General features: G+C 42.8%; 1 protein-coding gene across 2 annotated transcripts; it reads right to left on the reverse strand.

Annotated features, from left to right (window-relative positions):
* Positions 1 to 518: 518 nt before the first annotated feature.
* ipo9 (importin 9) lies at positions 519 to 20,251 on the reverse strand. Of its 2 annotated transcripts, none has more exons than XM_074642222.1 (24): positions 19,950 to 20,251; positions 14,720 to 14,781; positions 14,485 to 14,571; positions 13,484 to 13,685; positions 12,788 to 12,876; positions 12,446 to 12,532; positions 11,358 to 11,477; positions 11,018 to 11,118; positions 10,497 to 10,555; positions 10,231 to 10,382; positions 8,561 to 8,659; positions 7,273 to 7,379; positions 6,975 to 7,114; positions 6,576 to 6,738; positions 5,974 to 6,200; positions 5,527 to 5,675; positions 5,211 to 5,339; positions 4,786 to 5,061; positions 4,529 to 4,695; positions 2,742 to 2,875; positions 2,466 to 2,585; positions 1,806 to 1,916; positions 1,600 to 1,676; positions 519 to 1,401 (listed from the first exon to the last, which is right to left on the reverse strand). In XM_074642222.1, exons 1-24 carry the CDS (start codon positions 20,101 to 20,103, stop codon positions 1,291 to 1,293), a joined length of 3,123 nt encoding a protein of 1,040 aa, XP_074498323.1. In that variant the 5' UTR covers positions 20,104 to 20,251; the 3' UTR covers positions 519 to 1,290. The 2 variants fall into 2 exon arrangements, with proteins under 2 accessions (XP_074498323.1, XP_074498313.1); XM_074642212.1 differs by having other exon boundaries at positions 1,806 to 1,919.
* Between the last annotated feature and the right edge of the window lie 303 nt (positions 20,252 to 20,554).

The following is a 20,554-nucleotide window of genomic DNA, read 5'->3' on the forward strand; positions in this document are numbered from 1 at the left end:
ACAATGCTGAATCAGCATTCCCACAATAACATAAAATGTCTTCATAGAAGTTAGAATTGGTAACAAATACAGTACAATAATAAACACTAATAAATGTCCTTTTTTATCCGCTTACGACTACATTAAAGTGTTACAAACCATTTATTAAATGTTTATATATTGCTTCTAAATGCTAATTACACCTTGATTGCTCAGTTTTCATTTCTCCATAGGTAGAAAAAGAAAATGTATGCAGCACGTGAAGATGCCATTCTGAGGCAGCATGAAGAGAGATCATGTCCTAAGTGGAAATATCATGGATTTTTCAGTGTTAAACATCAGACGTCATTAAAAATGTGAATAAAGTGTACAAAGTTATATTACAACAATTATTATTTATTTATATATTTTTATTTATTATTTGTCATGTTATTACTGTCATTTGTTGTAAAAACAGTAATACAAAAAAAAAAAAATGATTAAAAGAACCTGCGTATTTCATATTCACAGCTCGGGGAGACAAGAGAGGAATCCGGAAATCAATCTGGAAACGTCGTCCTTTTGGGACTTTTATTTAGAAATTCTTTTCCATCCCAAATTTCAATGGGTGCACAAGTAAATGACAAGGCTGTGAATCACAATGGCAACAGTGTGAACTTCCCAAATACCCACCGAACCCAGAGACATGACAGCTGGTCGAAGAGCTTTTCATTTCCTGTCGGAGACAGTCAACGCTTTTTTTCTGGAGTATAAGGCCGCCAATGTTTCTCTCCCTCCCCCAAAGATCAGGATGGTTGTTATATTTGACTTTCCTTTTATCAATGTAAAGTCTCTCGGAAGTGTTTTCCATGTTGCATTTTTTACTCTGTTTATACAGAAACAAAAATAACGGGCTAAGTTACAAATAGAACATGGCAAAATAGTCTGTTTATATTTCATGGTTCACCTGTCCTACTGCGCAGCCACGACCTTCTCATTCGATCCTCTCGTCCAGTCTGAAATTACTCTAAAATGGTGAGTCCTCTGACCTTCTTCAGGACCAGACCTGGGCAGGCCTCTCACCTCTTCATCCTCCTTGCTGTAACATCCGCAAAGACCTCCATCCGATCACGAGTACGTAGAAACAGGGGAGGTATGGGTAAGTGCATGTCCATCTCTTTTAACCCCATGTCCTTCCTCTGCCAGGCCCGTCGTCCCAGTCCTCCCTTTTCTTTGCTCGGTTGTAAACTCATCGTGAGCGCATTAAGTTGACGGGGCGTTTAGGAGAGAGTTTAGATGGAGGAAGATGTGTCGGAGCGGCAGACGGCGGGGCTAGAGGCTTATAGACTGCAGGGTTGTTCTCTCGGCGGTGTTGAGGTGTCCTGAGAACATGCTGTAACATGGCTGCTGGGCGAACTGTGTCAGGAAGTCTGTCAGGTAAGCCTGAGAGAGGACAGGTGATACAGTGCAGGTCAGTTATAATCAGACATCAGTGTTCTGGAAAATAACACCGCACAATCAAGTAACAATTATTAAACAGTAGTTGTACAAATGGCGTTCTTCATCCTTAAAGTCTAATCTGACCAGGCTGGCAGTATTTGAAATGAGACATGTGGAACTAGAAGTTGAGCGTTAGTGTACCTGCAGATCAATCTGATATATGGGGTCTTTCAAGGCATCTGGATCATCCTCCTCATCATCCTCGTAATAATCATCATCTGTAAGACAAGAACACAGCGGGAAACTTAGCGACCTCAAGACAAAGTTCTACGCTAACAGTATCAGCCAGAAGTGGAAACTGAGGACGAGATGCAGAAATAGCTGAGGCACTGGGGAGATGCTAGTACCGTATTTGTTGGAAGCGATGAGATCAGAAAGCAGCTGCCCTGCAACGCCTTCATCCTCCTCCTCATCGTCATCCCCGCCGTCTTCCTCCTCCTCCCACATACCGCTGGAATCTGCTACAAACAACAGCTCGTGATTGAAAATGTCTGCCGTCCTATTCTCTAGTTTACAGGCAACAAATACAACTGTGCAATCTTTCAGCAAGTCCAGCGTAGGGATGTGACGGTGAAGAAAATGTCCCACCGGTTAATAAACTTGTGACATCACCGGTGTTACTGATGACACAGGACATTTTACAAGAATAGATGACGGTCAAATATGTGTAGTGCGTTTACTTTGATCTTTAACGTCGGGTGTCTGACCTCTCCAGTCCAGCTTTTGCTGCAGGGGTCTACCTGGTGCCACTTTGCCTCGGACACCGCCTGTGCCCGCTCCGTCCTCCTCGTGGCGATTACCTCATTAACGTTATGGTTCCCTTATAGCATTGAGTTTAAATCTGAAATATTGCCAGATAGGCGCTTTTGCTTTTCGCTTCGACACAAAATCTCCGGTGGGTACGTAATGTAACCGGTGTGTGCCCGACCACCGTGTAACACCAGTAACACCGACACCCATGTTTTGGAGTTCATAACTGAAAGCATTTGTGTTATTTGATTTATCACCTTGACTCCAGTCGGCGGCGTTCGCCCTGCTGGCATTTGCCTCCACTACGGTCGACAGCTCATTGATGATCAATTTAAAAATTTTCACTAGCAAAGGAATGTTGGTCCACCTCTCTGGATCTGTGGAGGAGAGATAAACAAACAGTGAAGAGCACGAAGACACAGGGTTCAATATAATAACAGCACGTACTGTCCTGCAGTACATCTCCTAATATCGCTGTGTGGACGTAATGTGATGTACAGATTCAACCGTCTCTAGATCATTTGACGCCTTACTCTTGGCAGATTTGGAGCGTGTGCGGATACCGTCTTCAGGGCCGTAGATCTCTTCTCCCTTCACCACGATGTCCTGGAGACGTTTGTCGTCAGAGTTGAGACCTTGCTGCAGCAGCTTACAGAGAGCCACCGTGCTGCAGGAAGAAAAACAACAAAAGGTTGAGATATGAGGCGCGGGGGGAAAAAATATAGAAATAGGTAGAGCTGTACAGGAAGCAGGAACTGTTATTATTAATTAATGCCGGCTGATCAAAGTCCCGGTGAAACGGAATATTTGAACGGTGTACAGTTACAAAAGGGATTTATATCAATCCTTAGCATTTGATTGGACCGCTAAGAAGTGGGCGGGCTTAGAATGTAGCGCCATACAGAACTACACCACTGTGGCTCCACACACACCTCCCTCGTCACTAAAGGTTGCAGATTGATTGATGGATGGATGATGTCATGATATTATTGGTTGAAATTGCTTGGTACTAGCTTACGAAAGCACACCGTATATTTTTTTTTACAGGAAGAAAAAAATATTTGATTTAAAAAAAGAAAGAAAAATACAATAATTTTTTTGGTATATGTTTTTAAATAGGTGCACAATATGACCGGGGATGTGACCTACAAGGGTTAAAAGGGCATTTTCATTTAATTTCGACTTAAAACTAGTTTGTATAGTACGTGTTGTTTAACCTCGTCAAAAACCAGCTGTGATAAAAAGGGGACGGTGCATAACTGTGCACATTTGCAGCCAGTCTCTCTTACAAGGCATTCATAGTGTTGCACTCATTTGTACACAACAAAAGTGACAGAAATAAAGAATGAAAAAAGAGAGCCAGAGAGACGTGCCGACACACACAGCTGGCCAATCACTGCATCAAGTGGGTTGATTAAGGGATTGTCAGTTTTGGAAAGATGTTGGACTGTAGACAGCCCCCCCCCATAATTCTGACATAAGAAAGCCCTTTTCATGGAGCATGCTGTAGACGTAGACATGTTGATGTCGCCATCTACAGGCTAGAAAAATAATCACAACTGCAATTTTGACAACGAATAACTGCAGTTTTGTCTTTCACATTTAGTGTGTGCACACATTTTTGTAGCAAATAAAACAACTACTTAATGATTAAGATGAAAATAAATGTTAAGGAAAATGTGCTAAAACTGCAACAGTTTTCACTTTCTTTGCCTATAGATGGAACAATGGCCCCTTTTTCTATTGTGGGGCTTTTCCATGGGCAGCGCCAATTTGCGTTTCCATTACCAGATTTTGCTGCTTCACAGCAAAAGAGTTTAAATAAAAAAATTAGGGGGGACTTTTATTGTGAAGAATTTATAGGAAATGAAATGTATTTATTACCGAATTAGCAGAGCTCTGTTAGCGGCTGTTCTTTAATAAAAACAAGTGAACTTATACTGCAGGGACGAACAGTACAAGTAGCAAAAATGATGGGGGACTTTTATTGTGAAGAATATAAGGAATGAAATGTGTTTATCCACCGTTTTACAGCCGCTCCTTTGAGTGGGTAGCCCTGTTGTAATGGAGATGCAAATCCCTGCATCCCATACTGTATGTACGGAAAAGGGGCTTTGGTGGTTCAGGTTAGCATTTGTAGATTGCTATGACGAGCATGATGTGACTGACAGAGCGAGTGGTGTTATTATCACTAGCATTAGTGAGCAACCGACACACCACTAGCTTATAAACAAACCTTTGGCTGTAGGTTCAAATTGTTTTATCGGTTTACATTTTAAAATGTTGTAAATATAAATGACGAATGAAAATGTTGTCTGACCTGACTTTACCCTCGTACTGCCCGTAGAAGAGGTGCTGCCTGCTCATCCACTCCGTCATGACGAACTCCAGGGCAGGTTTCCCCGTCGGGCCGGGCAGACTGCACAAGAACTCCAGCAGAGGATCCAGCTGGGAGTGAACCAGGTGGGCAAACACCATGATCAGAGACTAAAGAGAGAGAATAAAGACTAGGTTATCAAACACACATCAGGAACAGGTTTGATGGTTCATCCTGTTGGTGAAGTGTCCCCCTCCTACCTGCATGACGCTCAGAGTCTCAGCTTGCTGCATCTTGCTCAGAATCGCTCGGAGGATCTGGTCCAGCTGTTCCCCGAGCTGGGTTCCCGCCCGAGAGATGAGGGTAGACACCAACCTGCCCACGAAGGCGGCCGTGAACTCGGAGGTACGGGGGTCCAGCAGCTGGTTGACCACCTGCATGACGTACCAGAGGCCGCTGTTCCCCTGCTCGTCCCTCCACTGAGCGATCTGCTCGAGGGCAACAGAGACGTACGCCCGCAGACACTCGCCTCCGTTCTGGAGAGGGGATGAAAGCGCAGAAGGAAAAGGAGAATGAGAGGAGATCGGTGCTGCCACATACTATAGTTTTCAAATGCAATATTTATTCTACATCAATATCAATGAGCTTGTGTCTGGACAAAATGCAAAAACGTTGTTGGGTTTACCTGCATTATCGTGTTGTCGTCGGTGCGTAACGTGCACTGTGCCACCACAGGGAACGCCTGGCACACCAGCATCTCTGAGAGAGGGGGTTTGGTGTTTCGGACAACTGTGGTCAGGATGTCGATAGACGTCTGTAGTGCAGACGGAGGGGGAGAACAAGTGGTCAGATTCTGTTATGAATCTCATGAAACTACTGATGATTACATTGCAAAGCAGAACTGATTATTTGGGTTTGGTCCCATAACACTTCCAGAGGTGCCATATATAGACAAAGCGAAGTTTCAGATGATTAATGTCAACGTGCCAGTATCTACTTACAGCACAAAGTCCAGTGGGGATCTTGTCGGAGGGAGCCTGCATGATGCTGACCAGCGTGGGGATGAGACGCATCTGCATGGGGCCCTGGCAGCCTTCGATCTGTGCCAGCTCCTTAAAGATGTCCTGAGCCAGGGACGCCACCACAGGGTCTGAGGAGAAGAGAGGAGACGGGGCATAAGATAAGAGATAAGAGACAAATCAAATCTACGTGTCTCTTAAATTAACATGTCTATGTCTTCTCTGGAAAAGTCTGAAAAGCTGCTACACTTTGCTAAAAGGAACTGATTCTGATGTCAAAGTATTAGAGACAAGCTGGTGTCCTCTAGTAAAAGACAAAAGGATAAATTAAGTAAGAAAAAAACATAGAAAGGAAGTTGAAATGTAGAGTAGGGTGTAATAGTAGTAAAAGTCTGATAAAGGACTTGGTTAGAGGAGCTACAGTAGTACCATTGTTATATTTAAGGAAAATAGCAATGGTGAGGGGGCAGATTTTGTTCTCGGCGCTGGTGGTGAAGGCCGGGTCGACGGTGCAGACGATACACAGAGTCTCCATGACCAGGGTGAGCACCTCGGAGCTGAACTGGGCGGCCAGTTGGACCAGTCCCTCGAGGATGCTGGGTAGGAACGGCTGAAGGACATGGGTGCTCTCTGACAGCTTCAGCTGATCACAATACCTGGAGAATGATAGTAGGCAGCAATGAACAGACAGTACTATCCACCCAACATGTCTATGATCAGCAACGATGATCATCGTAGAGTGTAGTAGAAAATACATCTCCCAGCATCTCTAAAGCTCAGTAATTAACAGGTTACATCTCGTTTGTTTAATGCGTGTAAAAAAAACGACGTGAAAAACGTGTCTAATATAGTTTTTGAGTTTTTAAAACTTTCAGCATGAATAGTGAGAAGATCCAGGTGTCTTGATGGCTGTACTGTGGTTTTCTGGATTTCAGATAAAGTTGTTCATGCTCCGCTGTGTTAGATCACTAAAATAACAGAACAACTCTGTGTTTGTGTGTCGGCACAGTTAAAAAACACAGCTCGCTCACCCCCAGATGGCCCTGACCGCGGAGATGCGGACGGAGGGCGGCTGGCTGTCGTGGAGGCCGCTGACGGTGGCCTGGAGGAACTGCTGGATGAGCTCAGGAGACATGGCTGCCGTGAAGCGACTGGCCGCCCACAGAGCCCGGCCGAGGAGGAACGGAGACGCCGCTGGTCAAGGAGAAAGAAAAACAAGAGAGAAGACGAGTAAGAGAGACAAACAAACTAATATGGTCTCATTTTTGTTCAATAAATACATGTTTTGTAGCAATGTGTTCTGTATGAGGAATTGAGGCACGTACAGAGGAAAAACCAATACAGATCACCAGAAAGCTCTGTGGTAGACAGATGTTAGGGTTCTTTGTGCCGTGTAGTTGATCACTTCCAACTGTCAGTTTAGGACTCACCTGGCAAGTTGAGATCAGCGAGGATAACGCTGGCCAGGAAACCATGCATGTCAAACTGGATACGACCGTTTTTCACGTTCTCTGTGATGATGGTCTTGACAGAGCCGAGGGCCAACATGCAGGCCTCATGGATCTTCCACCTGGTTAAAAAAATACAAATAAATCAAATTTCTGACTTTAAAGCGCAGGTGAAATAACAGCAGGAATGTGGCTCAAATTTGGCAACGGTTTAAGACCAGACACTGAGATGTAGTCAGAGAGAGAGTCAGGGAAGTGTTAGTGCAGAGCCTCTCCTCACCAGTGCTCGTTGCCACTGTTTTTGGCCTGCTCTGCCTCCTGGAGGTGTCTGGTTGCTGCCGCCGCCAGCGCTGCTGCGCTCTCATTCTGAAACTCTGCAGCCACGGCCTGCAAGCAGAGGTCAAAGGTTACCATCATTATACACACTCTTCAGAGGCCCGCAAAGTGAGCCGATGAGCTATGAAACCACTGCAAACTTATAAAGGCTGGACATTTATGACCCCTGTTTTTACATGTGACCGCCTTGCTCAGCGTTTCTACGATTCAACACTGCGTAGAAAAATCACTGTTCATAAGTCGTTTTCAAAGACTACTAGGGCAACAGATGCCTCGAGTGTTTGTAGGAGAGGAAAAAGGAGAGCAAGAAGGCATATTTCTCCGAGACAATGTGTAGAAAGTAACAGTGAGCATTATCAGACCAGACTGTAACTGGACCTTGTTTAACATACGTTTACATGCACATTAATATTCTACTATTATTCTGAATTTGATACGGGTCGTGTAAACAGCATATTCTGTTTGGATATTCTGAATTAGGCCTTATTCCGAATGGAGACATGTGGGATATGCCGATATTATTGTGGTATTAGGAGCATTATTTGGACATGTTTACAGTATATTCAGAAAATGCGTCTCAGTTGGGGTTTTTACGGCGGCTTGCAAACACGGCCTCTTGCCCGTTTACGGCCAGCTCTGTGCGTTGTACTCAAACCAACTAGCCGACAGTTTGCAGAGATGCACGCCTAAAAGAAAAACCCACATTTCTGGTCGGAAGGAGAAACACACCTATCATTAAACATTGTGAAAGACTTGGATATCGACAGGTTTTTGGATATGTGCAAATATCGCAACGGCAACCATTTCAAGAATGCGGTTGAAGGAATAAAAGGGGGAGCCTGTGTTCACACAGTCGAACAAGTCTGCCACCGGATACGTTAATCTGAGTATGCACAGCAGCATTTAAACAGGAATATTAGAGGAATATTCATTTTCATTAGCATTTTTTTCAGAATAAGGGCAAAAAACTGAATATTTTGTGCATGTAAACATAGTCAGTGACTGACAGATAGAAACAAACGGGTTCCTTTTATGCTAAATGTGATTTTAAGGAAACTCTCAGCTATACAGTTACACAAGACGGGATTTCACCCAAAAAGAAGAAGAAAGCACAAGCCGTAGTGGTGTTATTTTAATTTGTGCTTTAAAATGTCACACTTTGGCCATCACATTCTTCTACACAGATTTGTTGTGAATTTACAATGAGAGAGGTAGGTTTGTTTTTATCTCACCAGCAGCAGGTCCTGAGCAGAGATCCTGACAGAGTAGGAGAAGGTGTCATCATCCTCGTCCTCTACAAACTGCTGGGGGTTCGCTGTCCACACTTTGATCTGACAAAAAAAAACAAGAAAACAAACACTATTTATACAGCTCATACTTCCATCCATGCAACCACCCACTCAACGGCCATTTCAACCTCATGTGTTAATAGAGAAATTGGCCACTTTTTATGTGGATGTCCAATCAGTGTTGATGGCAAATGTGGTCGATTGAAGCAATAAATTCCTCGGTGCGTGCTATATTGACCGAGAAAGCTGCAGTTTTCCAGCTGTTGTTCTTCCGTATACCAGTGACGTGACAGTGGCGTACGTGGTGTATGGAAGAACTGCAGAGTGCTACTCCAGCTTTGGTAGCTGTGGGGCACAATGCTGCTCAAAAACGTTATTGTTCAAATGAAAATGAGCATTGACACAATGGTGTGCTGTTGTGTGGTGTGATGAAAGTTTCCTTCTTCAGGGTCTTGAAGATAAACTGGAAAAGACAACTAAGCCCAGTAGGGCGATTTTGTGGCAAATTTTGTCACTGTATTTAGCAAATGTAATGGTCTGCCTCCGAAGAAGGAGTGAGAGTCGCCAATGAGCTGCTGCGGCGGGGCACCTGCTCCACGGGCAGCCACAAGGCAGAGAGATACAGCCGGGAAAACAGTGTGTAGAAGTGGCATATTTTCACATCTAACTCGGTGAATTGAGGATTTATTTTGCCAAAACCAGAGTTGTTGGTTGGTGGAACAGTGGAAAGACTAAACAAGATGTGTTTGGTGGGTTTTATTTATTTTCTGTCCAGTTTGAATGATTTTATGATTAACAAGGCAATTAAGCCTGTCTTAGTTCGGTGTAAGAGAGAAACATGAATTCAGGTGTACAGTTATATTTTTATGTTTAGGTCTAAGAATATTTCCTTCATTGACATTGTGTGAGTTTATTTTGTTTATTTAGCAAGCGTAGAAAAAAGTTTGCACGCTATGCATCCTGGTAAATGCAGTAACAGCCGGCACGGCTCCACAGCAGGAGAGATCAGCTTTCTCTGTCAATCTAGCACCACACACTGGGGAATTTATTTCTTCAGTGGACTACATGTGCCATCAGCACTGACTGGACATCCACATAATAGGGATGTGCATTCCAAGCAAAAATAGTATTCGAAAATCACAGGTGAATTAGTCGATTATTTTTCGAAAATCGCAGCATACCACTCCAACCACCCCCATCCCACCACACCAGCTGGTCCGTGGAGAGACACACAGTGGGGGAAAACGACATGTAGCGTCGGCACATTTTCCCATCTAACGCTATGGATTAAGAGATTATTTCGACCATATTGTTTGAACAGTGGAAGAGGCCAGTGGAACGACAAACCATGATGGTTTTGGTGAGTTTTATTTTGTTTCTGCGCTGAGAGAAAAGAGGCGAGCTGAACGTGCCACACACGTTTTACTGTTAGTAACGTTACTACCAGCGCCTGCGACGGTTAAAACAAGGGAAAAAATATATTTTTGAAGACAGGACAAATAGTCACATAAACTAGTCAATTTTTTTTAATTTAACGACTATTCGAAAAATCATAACCCATCCCTACCACATAAAAGGTGTCAAATTTTCCCTTTAAGGTCATTCCTCCTCACCTGGTCCTCGGTGATCTGCATGTACAGGATGACGTAGTAGATGAGTTCGGGCAGGGCTTTCTTCACTGTGCTCTTAAACTTGTTGTTCTCCAGCAGCGTGTGGACAAACTCAAAGATGCTGAACACCAGATTCTCGAAACCCAAAACCTCGCCTGCAAAAATGAGCCAATAAAAAAACACAACAGACAGACGATTGAAAAGTTGTTTCAAATGCTGCAAACTCTCAAACCAATGTTACATGTTAGCAGTGAAGGCATTCTGCTCACCATCCGAGTCTACGGGGTCATCCACTTCCTCCGTGTAGTTGACTTCTGTTCTCACATAAGTGAACGTATGGTTAAGGAATACTCGCCTACAAAAACACTTTCAGTCTCCTTAGCTTTTAGTTGTCATGTTTTGTTAGTGCTCATCTCACAGGATCTTTTCATTATTATTATTATTTGGTTCACTCAGTCGGAAAAAATCGGATGAGCGACGTACACAAGATTCATTTCAGTTCTAGTTTCTGTGTTTTTCTCAACATGAAAGTGTTTTGATCTTGCTGAGTAAGCAGAGAGGCTGATTAGTAGGTCAGAGAGGATATTCTGCAATCAAAAGGCCACAAACTCCAGTCTCACAAGTGTCCAAAAGGAAGTAAAACCTCTGGTTATATATCATGTTTTTTTCACCTCAAATGGAAGCTGGTTTCACTCACTGGTCTAAGCAATACTTTGATAACACAGACAGCAGTAGTTTAGTCCAGCAAGAAAGTATTAGCTAATACGCAGTTTGGCATTGTGAAGGATATAAAGCAGCACTTTCAGTCAGTGTATTCCACACAATGGGTAATATCTGCTGCATGGAGGACACCATGGGTTTGGGGAAGTTCTTCACTAACGCTGTTACTGCCTGGGGGAGAGGATGAAAAAGAAACATAATTACAAACCACTTCTCTTATCTTGTTTTTCTTGAGAGAATAAATATAATGTGACTCACAAACTACTGCATGTCATGATCACCCTTAAAAAAAGGACAAACACCATCATTTGTGACTCTAACTGCAAAATGATTTACTGCTTAAACAAAAAACATTGTTGAGACATTTGAAGGTTACGCTAAGCTACTGCTCGATGACTCTTTGGTCTGACCTTGAGGACTTCCATCTTGAGACCGCTATCAGACGAGAGTCCATCAGGCATCTGCAGAGCGTGCACAAACGCTTCTGTGAACTGCTGCACCACGGGGAAGATCAACGCTTTGGCTGCACCCTACACACACACACACACACAGAGGAGGTACAGTTACATTACAAACACGGTATTGACAGGTTATACGTGCATGCCACTTCCATTCTGTAAAAAGTACAAATATAAATGTGACACAACATGAGGACAATTTCACAAACACTGATTTAAATAAATCTCCAAACAGTCCCTCAGAAAAATGATCTCAGAGATGCAACGATTGCAATTTTTTTTTGGGCCAATTCGGATTCAGTGCCTGCCAATACTAATTTCTTTTCTTTTGAAGAACTATAATTGAGAGCATACACAAACATTTTTTTTACTTTTCTTAAATGGAAAATATTCTATACTGTGTATGTAGGCCTATTATGAAGAGTCAAAACGTATCTAAAACTATGTATTTATTTATATAAACCTATTTAGAAGAATGAAAAGGTGTATGTATTATATTATATTAACTTCCACTCCCGCGGCGAGCAGCGTCCTCCTGCCTGCCCCACACCTACCGCTCAGGAGCAAGAGGAGAGGGAGTGACGTTGGCCGAAGCGCCGATCACCGCGAATGAATTACAATATAATAAATATATGAATATATTTCTTGCCTTTTCCCCGATAGCCTGAATAAGTCGCTTTTTAAAAAAAAAATTCGCTAAGAGGGTCTGAAAAGTCAATAAATCTAGCGAGAAAGTCAGCAAGTTGGCAACACTGTGTGTGTGTGGCTGCAACAATAGTCGGATACCGTCTGTGCCGCTGTGCGCGCAACGTGAACCACAATGCAGTGATTGCATGTAAATTTGACTATCGGCTATATCTGAAACTGATCGGCCGGTCAAAAAATCTCTGAAACTGCAACTCGATAAGATGAAACTTTTTCCATGTCAAAAGAGGTTTAATCAAAAATAAAAATGTTCAATTATATAATTAATTCAAACTAAATCTATTATGTGATTTTTCATGTGATAAAATCATCACGTCTTGTTGTGACTGTCTCACCTTCTCAAGCTCTTCAATAGCACAGATGAGGTTGGCACAGGTGGTGAATATCTCCACTGCTCTGGATCGGGTACGAATACTGTAAACCTGTAAAACAGTGAAGGAACATTTAAAACTTCATATCAGACAAACACAGTGCAGAACAAATAGGGATATTATCAGTAACATAGGACAGTTCCCACTGGTGGATGACCAAATGTGTGGATCCAGAATAAAATAAAAAGCTCAAAAAAACAACTGAAGAATAATTCAACTGTGTTTTAAAACAATGAAACATTGTGGTGTGCAGAAGTACACTGTAACCCTCTTGTTGACCAGTAGAGATAAGAGATGCAGCCATACCTCGGCCATGGTGAAGATCTTGTACATTTCAGGTAAGATGACTGGAGCCACCAGCGGCATCTGTGTATCAGTCACCTCCCGAGTAAACTCTGGACACAACAGACAAACAGGTTGTCACATACAAATATGCATGGTTACTCTCTGGTTATTGTTTTTCAAGGGGAGGATTTCTACCACAAGTGTTTACTTCTATTGAAAAATAGACAAATAGGGCAGGTTGGCAAAAGCAATCTGATGGTAGACATGACAGTTTGGTGTTTCTTATCTACAGTAACACCCAGCAGTGACGCATGTTATTTTTAAAACTCAATGTATTGAATAACGAGGAAGCAATGATCCCAAGTGTTCTCTCCTGATACCTAAACATGAGGTCTTGGTTGATACCCAATACCATTGCTCTTTTATACTTTTCCATTTAAATATTTTATAAACACATCAGAATCTGATAAGATCAGATCCAGCATGGAGTACAAAATGGTTCAAAAACTCATCTTTTGGCACTGATGATATTGCTAAAAACTTTATTAATGTTAAATAAACTGCCTCTGCCCTTGGAAAAAGTAACTTATATTCTCATGAATGCTCTAAATCTCCTTATAAAAATCTAGGTCCTTTTTTAAGGGCGTTATGCATCATGTTTTAAAGGGTGTACATGTCCAGCTTTAGCGTAGTGTTTATGTGCATCGTATTACATACCTGTGAGGACCCTCATGGCCCCGTGCACAGCATTGACGTCCCCGCTGACCAGCATCTCCATCAGCAGGGTGAACAGTTGCGGCCAGGCCTCGGGCCAGTCCCAGTGGGCGATGGCCGACACGGCGTACGCGACGCTGGAGCGGACTTTGCTGATCGCCTCCCGCAGACCGCTTGGCAGCAGCTCCCTGATGGCGGCTTTGGCCTTGAGGGGGGATGACAGGAGTTTGACAACATCAGCTCAAAAAAGCCCTCGGAGGTCAAATTAAAATTGTGCGCAAGAAGAATACTTTCGAAAAAAAAAAAATCTTCTGCCAGTAGCAGCATAACTTGCCAACCTTCAGACCATAAAAAAAAAGGGAGGATTTCAAAACCAACGTGGGTCTGGGGATCCACCCCCAGAAAGATTTGGGTACACTGCAACAACATTTTTATGTTAAACTTTTGATTTTACCTTTAACTCCCAGGAAAGAAAACTAAATAATTCACCCCTCTGGTGTGAACTTGCCATTTAAATCTCTGGCACATCCGTTTTTATTTATTTTTGCTCCTGCTTGACTATTTCTTTCTCTTAGTACTCTCCATTTCCCTCTCCTTCTCTCACTCACTGAGTGCAGTGAGTAACGCCCAACTTTGGGCGCTGCACACTGTGGTGAGCAAGGCTTAAACATGAGCTCAAACTGCGCTGTGTCCTGAGTGTAGACTGCTCTCTTCTCCCGAGAAACGACAGTTGGTGTAGCTCTACTGTCGTCTGTCTTGTCGAAACTGTAGGGATTATACACTTTGTTCAGTTCCAGAAACAGGTTAAGATAACGAAAAGGAAAAAAAAAGTGTGAAAATTTGTCCTAAATCGGGAGAAATACCGGAGAATTGTGACCCCGGGAGGAAACCGGGAGAGGGCAATGAAGAACGTGAGTCTCTCGGGAAAATCGGGAGGGTTGGCAAGTATGAGTATCAGGCAAAACTGTATTTACTGTATTTACAGGTAGTTAAGTATGGTTTACCTGGTCTGTAGTTTCAGGAGGTCTGAATTTCTCTGACTGGGAACACCAGTGAGTCTCCACATACTGCTTCAGGATGACCGATGCTAACTGCAAACACAGACGACAACAACACAGCCATGAGGAAAGGAACAGGTTAGTCACAGACGGGGACACAATCAGGACAACACATGTGCAGATCACGATCAATAACTGTCTGAAAGCCCTCCAAATGTCTACTTTTTTTTTTAACACTCACCTGACGGATTGCGAGTGCTCCCTGAGGATCAACTGTGAGTTCTGCCAAATGGACGCCAAACTCTGCAACATGAACATGTCGGAAAAGACAAAAAAATGTATTAATCAATGAATGTAAAAAATCTGAGAGTTCAGAACATATATTATACGATAAGAGCAGGCTCATCATATCACTAGGGCTGTCCAGAATACCATTTTCGCGGCTTTGAAGCTTCAGTGAGAAATATTTGAAGGTATTCGAAACTTCACGTTGCAGCGCGGCGCGGCGCGGCAGGCTGACATGTTCTTCTGTCTGTCTCCATCTCCCTCGTTTCAGTGCCCGGGGCGGTGCCAAACAGCGATATTCGTCTGAGAATAACTAATAATGACTCATGTTGAATATGAATAATGAATAATGTTGCGGGATTATTCCTTATTTCATGAGCTATTTGGGGATTTATTCATTATTATTACATAGTTATATATATATAAAAAATTACTAAAAAACGAAGCATTCGAATAGTGAATTGGAGGTCGAATACCATGGCAACGGTCAAAGCTTCGAAGCATTTGGGTCAGCCCTACACAACACAGAATTAAAGCGGTTCATTTGGGCTGGTGTGAAAGCTGTCAGTCGAACTCTGGTGCAGACTAAACAAGTGACAGTCCGTGTATCACGATACCTACTGGTCGTGTATCACACCAAGCGGACTCTGGCGCGGTTCGTTTGCGGCGTGAAAGCAAACAAACCCACCACAAGATTTTAGCTTTATAGCAGATATGTGGTTTTAGCATGATTTCAAAAGCTAATCTACTAATAAATCCATCTGCTGATTGTGAAATCTGATCAGGATCTGTATTTAAGGCCATGTATATAAGCACGTCAGCACAGGTATTTTCCTTTAAGTATAGGTCAAAAGTTGTTAAAACTGCTGTGCTTGTATCCGACTCAGTCCATTAAAAAGTGTGTGACAGCAATACCACAGTACGTCGATTATGTGCGCGCCCAGACGTTTGGACAATGCGTTCGCACCAGTCATCTGGGAGCGTTAAAGTGCTGCATAAACTTCTGTCAGTCACCGGAATAAGATTTCCTCACGTGGGTCCTGATTATGCAGAATGTCAAAGGTCAGTGAGTTACCTGTCGGTCTGTATAACTTCATGTTTACTCTCCTTGGATCGTTTGTAAAAAGGCAGTGTGAACAGGAACCGGACCAGAACTAAAATCCAACAATGTACCATTTTCCCCCCCTTGGTTCGGACCAAATGATTCCAACTACAGGTGTGGAGGCACCCAAAGACACTGACAAACAGGAAAACTTGTCTTTCAATCATATCTCTAAAAATTCCAGTGTCATGAGTCATGACACAAATCTCTCCAGACTCAAGAATGTAACTGCTGCCAAAGATGCCTCGACTAAATGACTTCAGCTATTTTGTGTTTTACGCTTGCTCTTTTGTGGTAGATGTTGTTATTGTTCAAGTTGTGTTTAGATCATTTGTTTTCACTTCAACATTAAAGAGTTTTTTCCTGTGTTTTTTCCTTTTATCCAGAAATCAAACTGGATGCCGCTTCTGGATCATGAAATAGCTGCTGCAACATGATGACCAAAAGGCACTGTGTGTGATGCAAAGTAAACACATATAGGCAGAACGAACGAACAAACAAACACGTAACAGTCTCTTAACTGGAGCTAAATATGACAAATGTCTAGGTATGTTGTTGTGAGCCTGTGTGCTACAATAACTGACAACATTGGTATAATTTGGTTCCAAGGCGAACAGCATTGGGCAACACTTCATTTTACAGGTCCGCACATTTTATGGTGATTAGATGATAATAAGCAAGTAACCTATTTGAAATGTCTTTGGAATTACTGCCAAATTACCCCAATATTTACCTAATTTATCGAAAATTACTTTATTATAAACATGATTTAATAATGATTTATGATTTATATGCTGAAATAGCATATAATGGTTAAAATAGGGCCCTTAGGCTTGAGAAGCGGCTGTGTGCTGCTCTTCATCAGAGGTGGAAAACCAAAACTAATAGAAGACACTTCTGATCAGCACAAATCTCACCACTGTGTGACTTATTGTTTACACAGATGTAGCCTGGTAGCTAATGTAATGATTCAGGGAGTTTTTTAAGACATTTAAAAGACAATTTTTTGCTAATTATGATCTATTTACCAGCAGACATGAAAATAAAGCATATCAATTAACTTTGTATTCTTTTCCTGGAAATGTATTAAATAAATTACCAGCTATTTATTACTGCTTACTGGGAAATAGCGGAATATAATTGTTAAATCATGTTTATAATACATATAAAATAATAATAAAATTCCAGAGTCAAGTCCCAATTAAAGACAGCCAAACAAAGTTATTTTTGAACAATTTTGAGGTAAATATTGGGAGTAATTTGGCAGTAATTCCAAAGAAATTTCAAATACGTAACTTGCTAATTATCACCTAATTACCATGGAATTTGCGGACCTGTAAAATGAAGCGTTTCCCAACAATGCAACAACCGATGAGCTGTAAAGCTAGAAGAGCCCACTGGTTTGAACCTGACAGGCATGCAGAGTGTCTGTGATAAATACAGTACAGGATCAACCTCAGCTCTGATCCAGCTCTCTCTCTCTCTCACTGGGTTTGTACTGAGAGTGACATCAGGCGCCAGAAGACAATGTTAGTGCTGACAATCCCACAGAGCGTCTGCCTTAGAGAGGGGCCAGCGGAAAGGGTCGGCCTCGCTGCGACGCTGCGGTGCAGCCGACAGACAGCGTGCACAATTAGCCTTTCACCAGACAGGGGCACGAGGATCGCAGGAAACACAATGGGAAGTCTAGTGGAGTGTGAGCTACAGCCACTAGGTACTGTATCCATCTGTCCCAATGAGATCTTTATCAACATATGGGGATTATTTCCTCAATACACCAACTGTCACCAATTGCTTACATAAGATATATTGTCAAGTTCATGTCCAAGCTGCTTGTAAATTCCATCAACTATATTTTGAGACCTTTAAAAACCATTTAATGGAAATTACAACAGAAAATAGACCAATTATGTCACAGCTGAATAAAAATAGAACTGTTTGTTCAACTCTTTTTTTGCCTTCCAGAGAATAGAGTACTTAACTGGTTTCATTTTGTGCTGTGCTAATAAATCACGCAATTATATTGCTTATATGGGTCGAAGGTACACCACAAACCATTGCCGGGTGGCATAAACTGGTATTTGAGCTAATACCAATGGAATATCTAACATACAGATTTAAATGTAAAATTGGTGATTTCTTTAAGGCTTGGACATCCTTCTTTAAATATGCTGGTAAAAGACCTACAAATATTGTACTAAAGGGTCTGATAGATTGCAATATTGAAAATTGGCAAAGTGACATTTTTGGGTCACGTAAGGCGAGCTATTTATTTACTGACTTTTATTTATCTTGTTTTTTTTTATTTTTCTTAAAATGTTGTTATTGCATCATTGTCGTTTGTAATCAACTGTAACGGACTGAGCGCCTCCGTATCCTCATACACGTATAGATGCTATGACATATTAATGTGATTGTGTACAATCATCTCTTCGGTTGTGTTATGTATATCATGTGTCAGGTATCGAAGTCTGGCGTTCTTTTTTGCCACTGTGTGTTGGTGTATTGTTGGTTTTGTCTGCGTTTGTGTTTAAAGGGACCGTTTGTAACTTCTTACGCGTATAAATCACCCGGGTCGGTGTCCCATGCACGCATATGCGCGCTCGCGTGTGGTTACGCTGTTCAGACTCAGACTCCAACACAAACTACACAGAAGCACCAAAACCGCAAAGTTATATCTAGTGAAGCCCGTGTGTTAAACAGTGTTGGCAGCGGTCGGAGGACGCGGGAGAGACCGTAGCTTTGGTCTCCAGGGCCGGAGTCTCTGCTGTACTCTGTTCCTCTGCTCCTCTGCCTGCTTGCCTTCACTCAGCTCGCTCCACCTCATGTTCATGCGCGCACACTCCACACTGCAGAAGAGTTAGTTTAGCTCTGAGAATATCTAGTGACGTTTGTGCAGAAATAAATGCTGCAGCTCCTCCAGACCAACAGAGGTTTCCCGTGTCTTGTGAAGTGACGGAGCTCTGCAGCGAGAAACGTTATCATCTCTGACCGGGTGCCGGTGTCTCCCCTGTTCCCTCCGGCCGCGGTCGGAGACGATAACGTTTCTCTGAAGCAGGAAAAGCCAACACTAGTATCAGCAGTGATTCATGGAGAGACCTTCGTCTGGTCAGCTAACATTACTGCCGAGCAGCTGAAATATAGAGTGATATTGTGGTTTTAGCTGACGTGTGTCGCCTCACTGTTTTGAGCGATGCTCGTTCATGTCTATGTAGAGCGAGCACAAGCGCGAACCCGACGCTGACTTTCGTTGACTTAACGGCCACAGGTGTCGCTGCTAACAAGCATTTCTGATTCTTACAAACAGTCCCTTTAATAGCATAATACAAAAAATGTAAAAAAAACAAAAACATGGATGTATACATGTGAAAGTATTAACTTTAACTCAAGCAACACAACTTGGACTGGGAGGAACAAGAAGGCTCTTTGTTACTGCAGTAACGGTCAGATAAAATGTGTTTTTGTAAGAATACTTTATAGTAGTATAAACTTTATATATATATATATATATATATATATGTATGTACTCTGGGACAGTTGGTCCTCTTTGTCTTCCTCTCTGTCTCTCATGGCATCCTGATGGAAGAGACATCTTCGCGGGCATTGGTTGCTATGGTTGCCATAGCGACCGTGGAATAAATTAATGAGATTCAGTTTTTGGGGAGTAACGTTAGTTAACATTAACATCCGGGACATGTGGGAGTCGGTTGCTGTAGCTACCAACTGTCCCCCTCTCTTTAACAGTTAAATGAACGGTTGGCTAACGGCTGTAGATAGAGCCGTTGCTGTCATAACTACACTTGTGACACAGTTAGCTAGGACTTGTCCGTTGGCGTCAGTTGGAGCAAGGCATGGCAACCACGTTACCAGTAGAGACAGCCCGTTGTCATGAGCTTTAACTCGGTACATCACTAACTATAACTTGTGTTAAACATGGCCTTAGCAGTGCGAGCTAACGTTGTGACTGTGACTACTTATACAGACAGTTAGCAGTGATATGTCCTCATGGTGCTCGTCTCTGAAGAGACCCACGTTACAGAGTGAGAGCCCCGGTGATGACTCCCTCTATAACTCTACCACTCACCCTCTGTCACTTCCAGCACTTTGATCTGCTCCTCCGCGGCGGCGCGCACCTCCTGAACCGGAGACAGGATGGCAGTCAGCGTCTCGATCAGAGCCTCTTTCAGTCCCTGCTGCACCGGGCCGGCGGCAGAACCGGACCGAGCCGCAGCACTCATATCCTGGCTGTGTGTTCACCCGCTACAGAGTCAGTCAGGCAGTCCACAGACCACCGGGAGGAGCAGAGAGAGAGCAGCCAGAGAGCCACAGAGGCGAAACGCGCCAAGGCATGGAACCGAGGAGGCGGAGCTATGAGGAGGAAGCAGCACGCTGTGGTCCGGTGAGGAACCACGTGGGTACTTTATATCTAATGTGTCTGTCTTTGTTTTTAACACGTGGCTCCCTCTAGTGGAGCGGGGGAACGTGATGCCTTCAACTGCTGGGTTATAATTGTGTTTAATACTTTTTTATTTATTTTTATTTCACGACTTCAAATTGACTTGAGGCCACATTAAAGCTGAAGTAGGCGATATTGGAGCAAATATGATTATGATATGATTTTTTGAAGCCTGAAAACGGAGCCATGAGGAGGTGCAGGAGTCTAGTTTTCTCTCAGAACACTTGAATTGC

This window comes from Sebastes fasciatus, chromosome 1 (genome assembly GCF_043250625.1).
Source record: "Sebastes fasciatus isolate fSebFas1 chromosome 1, fSebFas1.pri, whole genome shotgun sequence".
NCBI classification, from domain to species: domain Eukaryota; kingdom Metazoa; phylum Chordata; class Actinopteri; order Perciformes; family Sebastidae; genus Sebastes; species Sebastes fasciatus.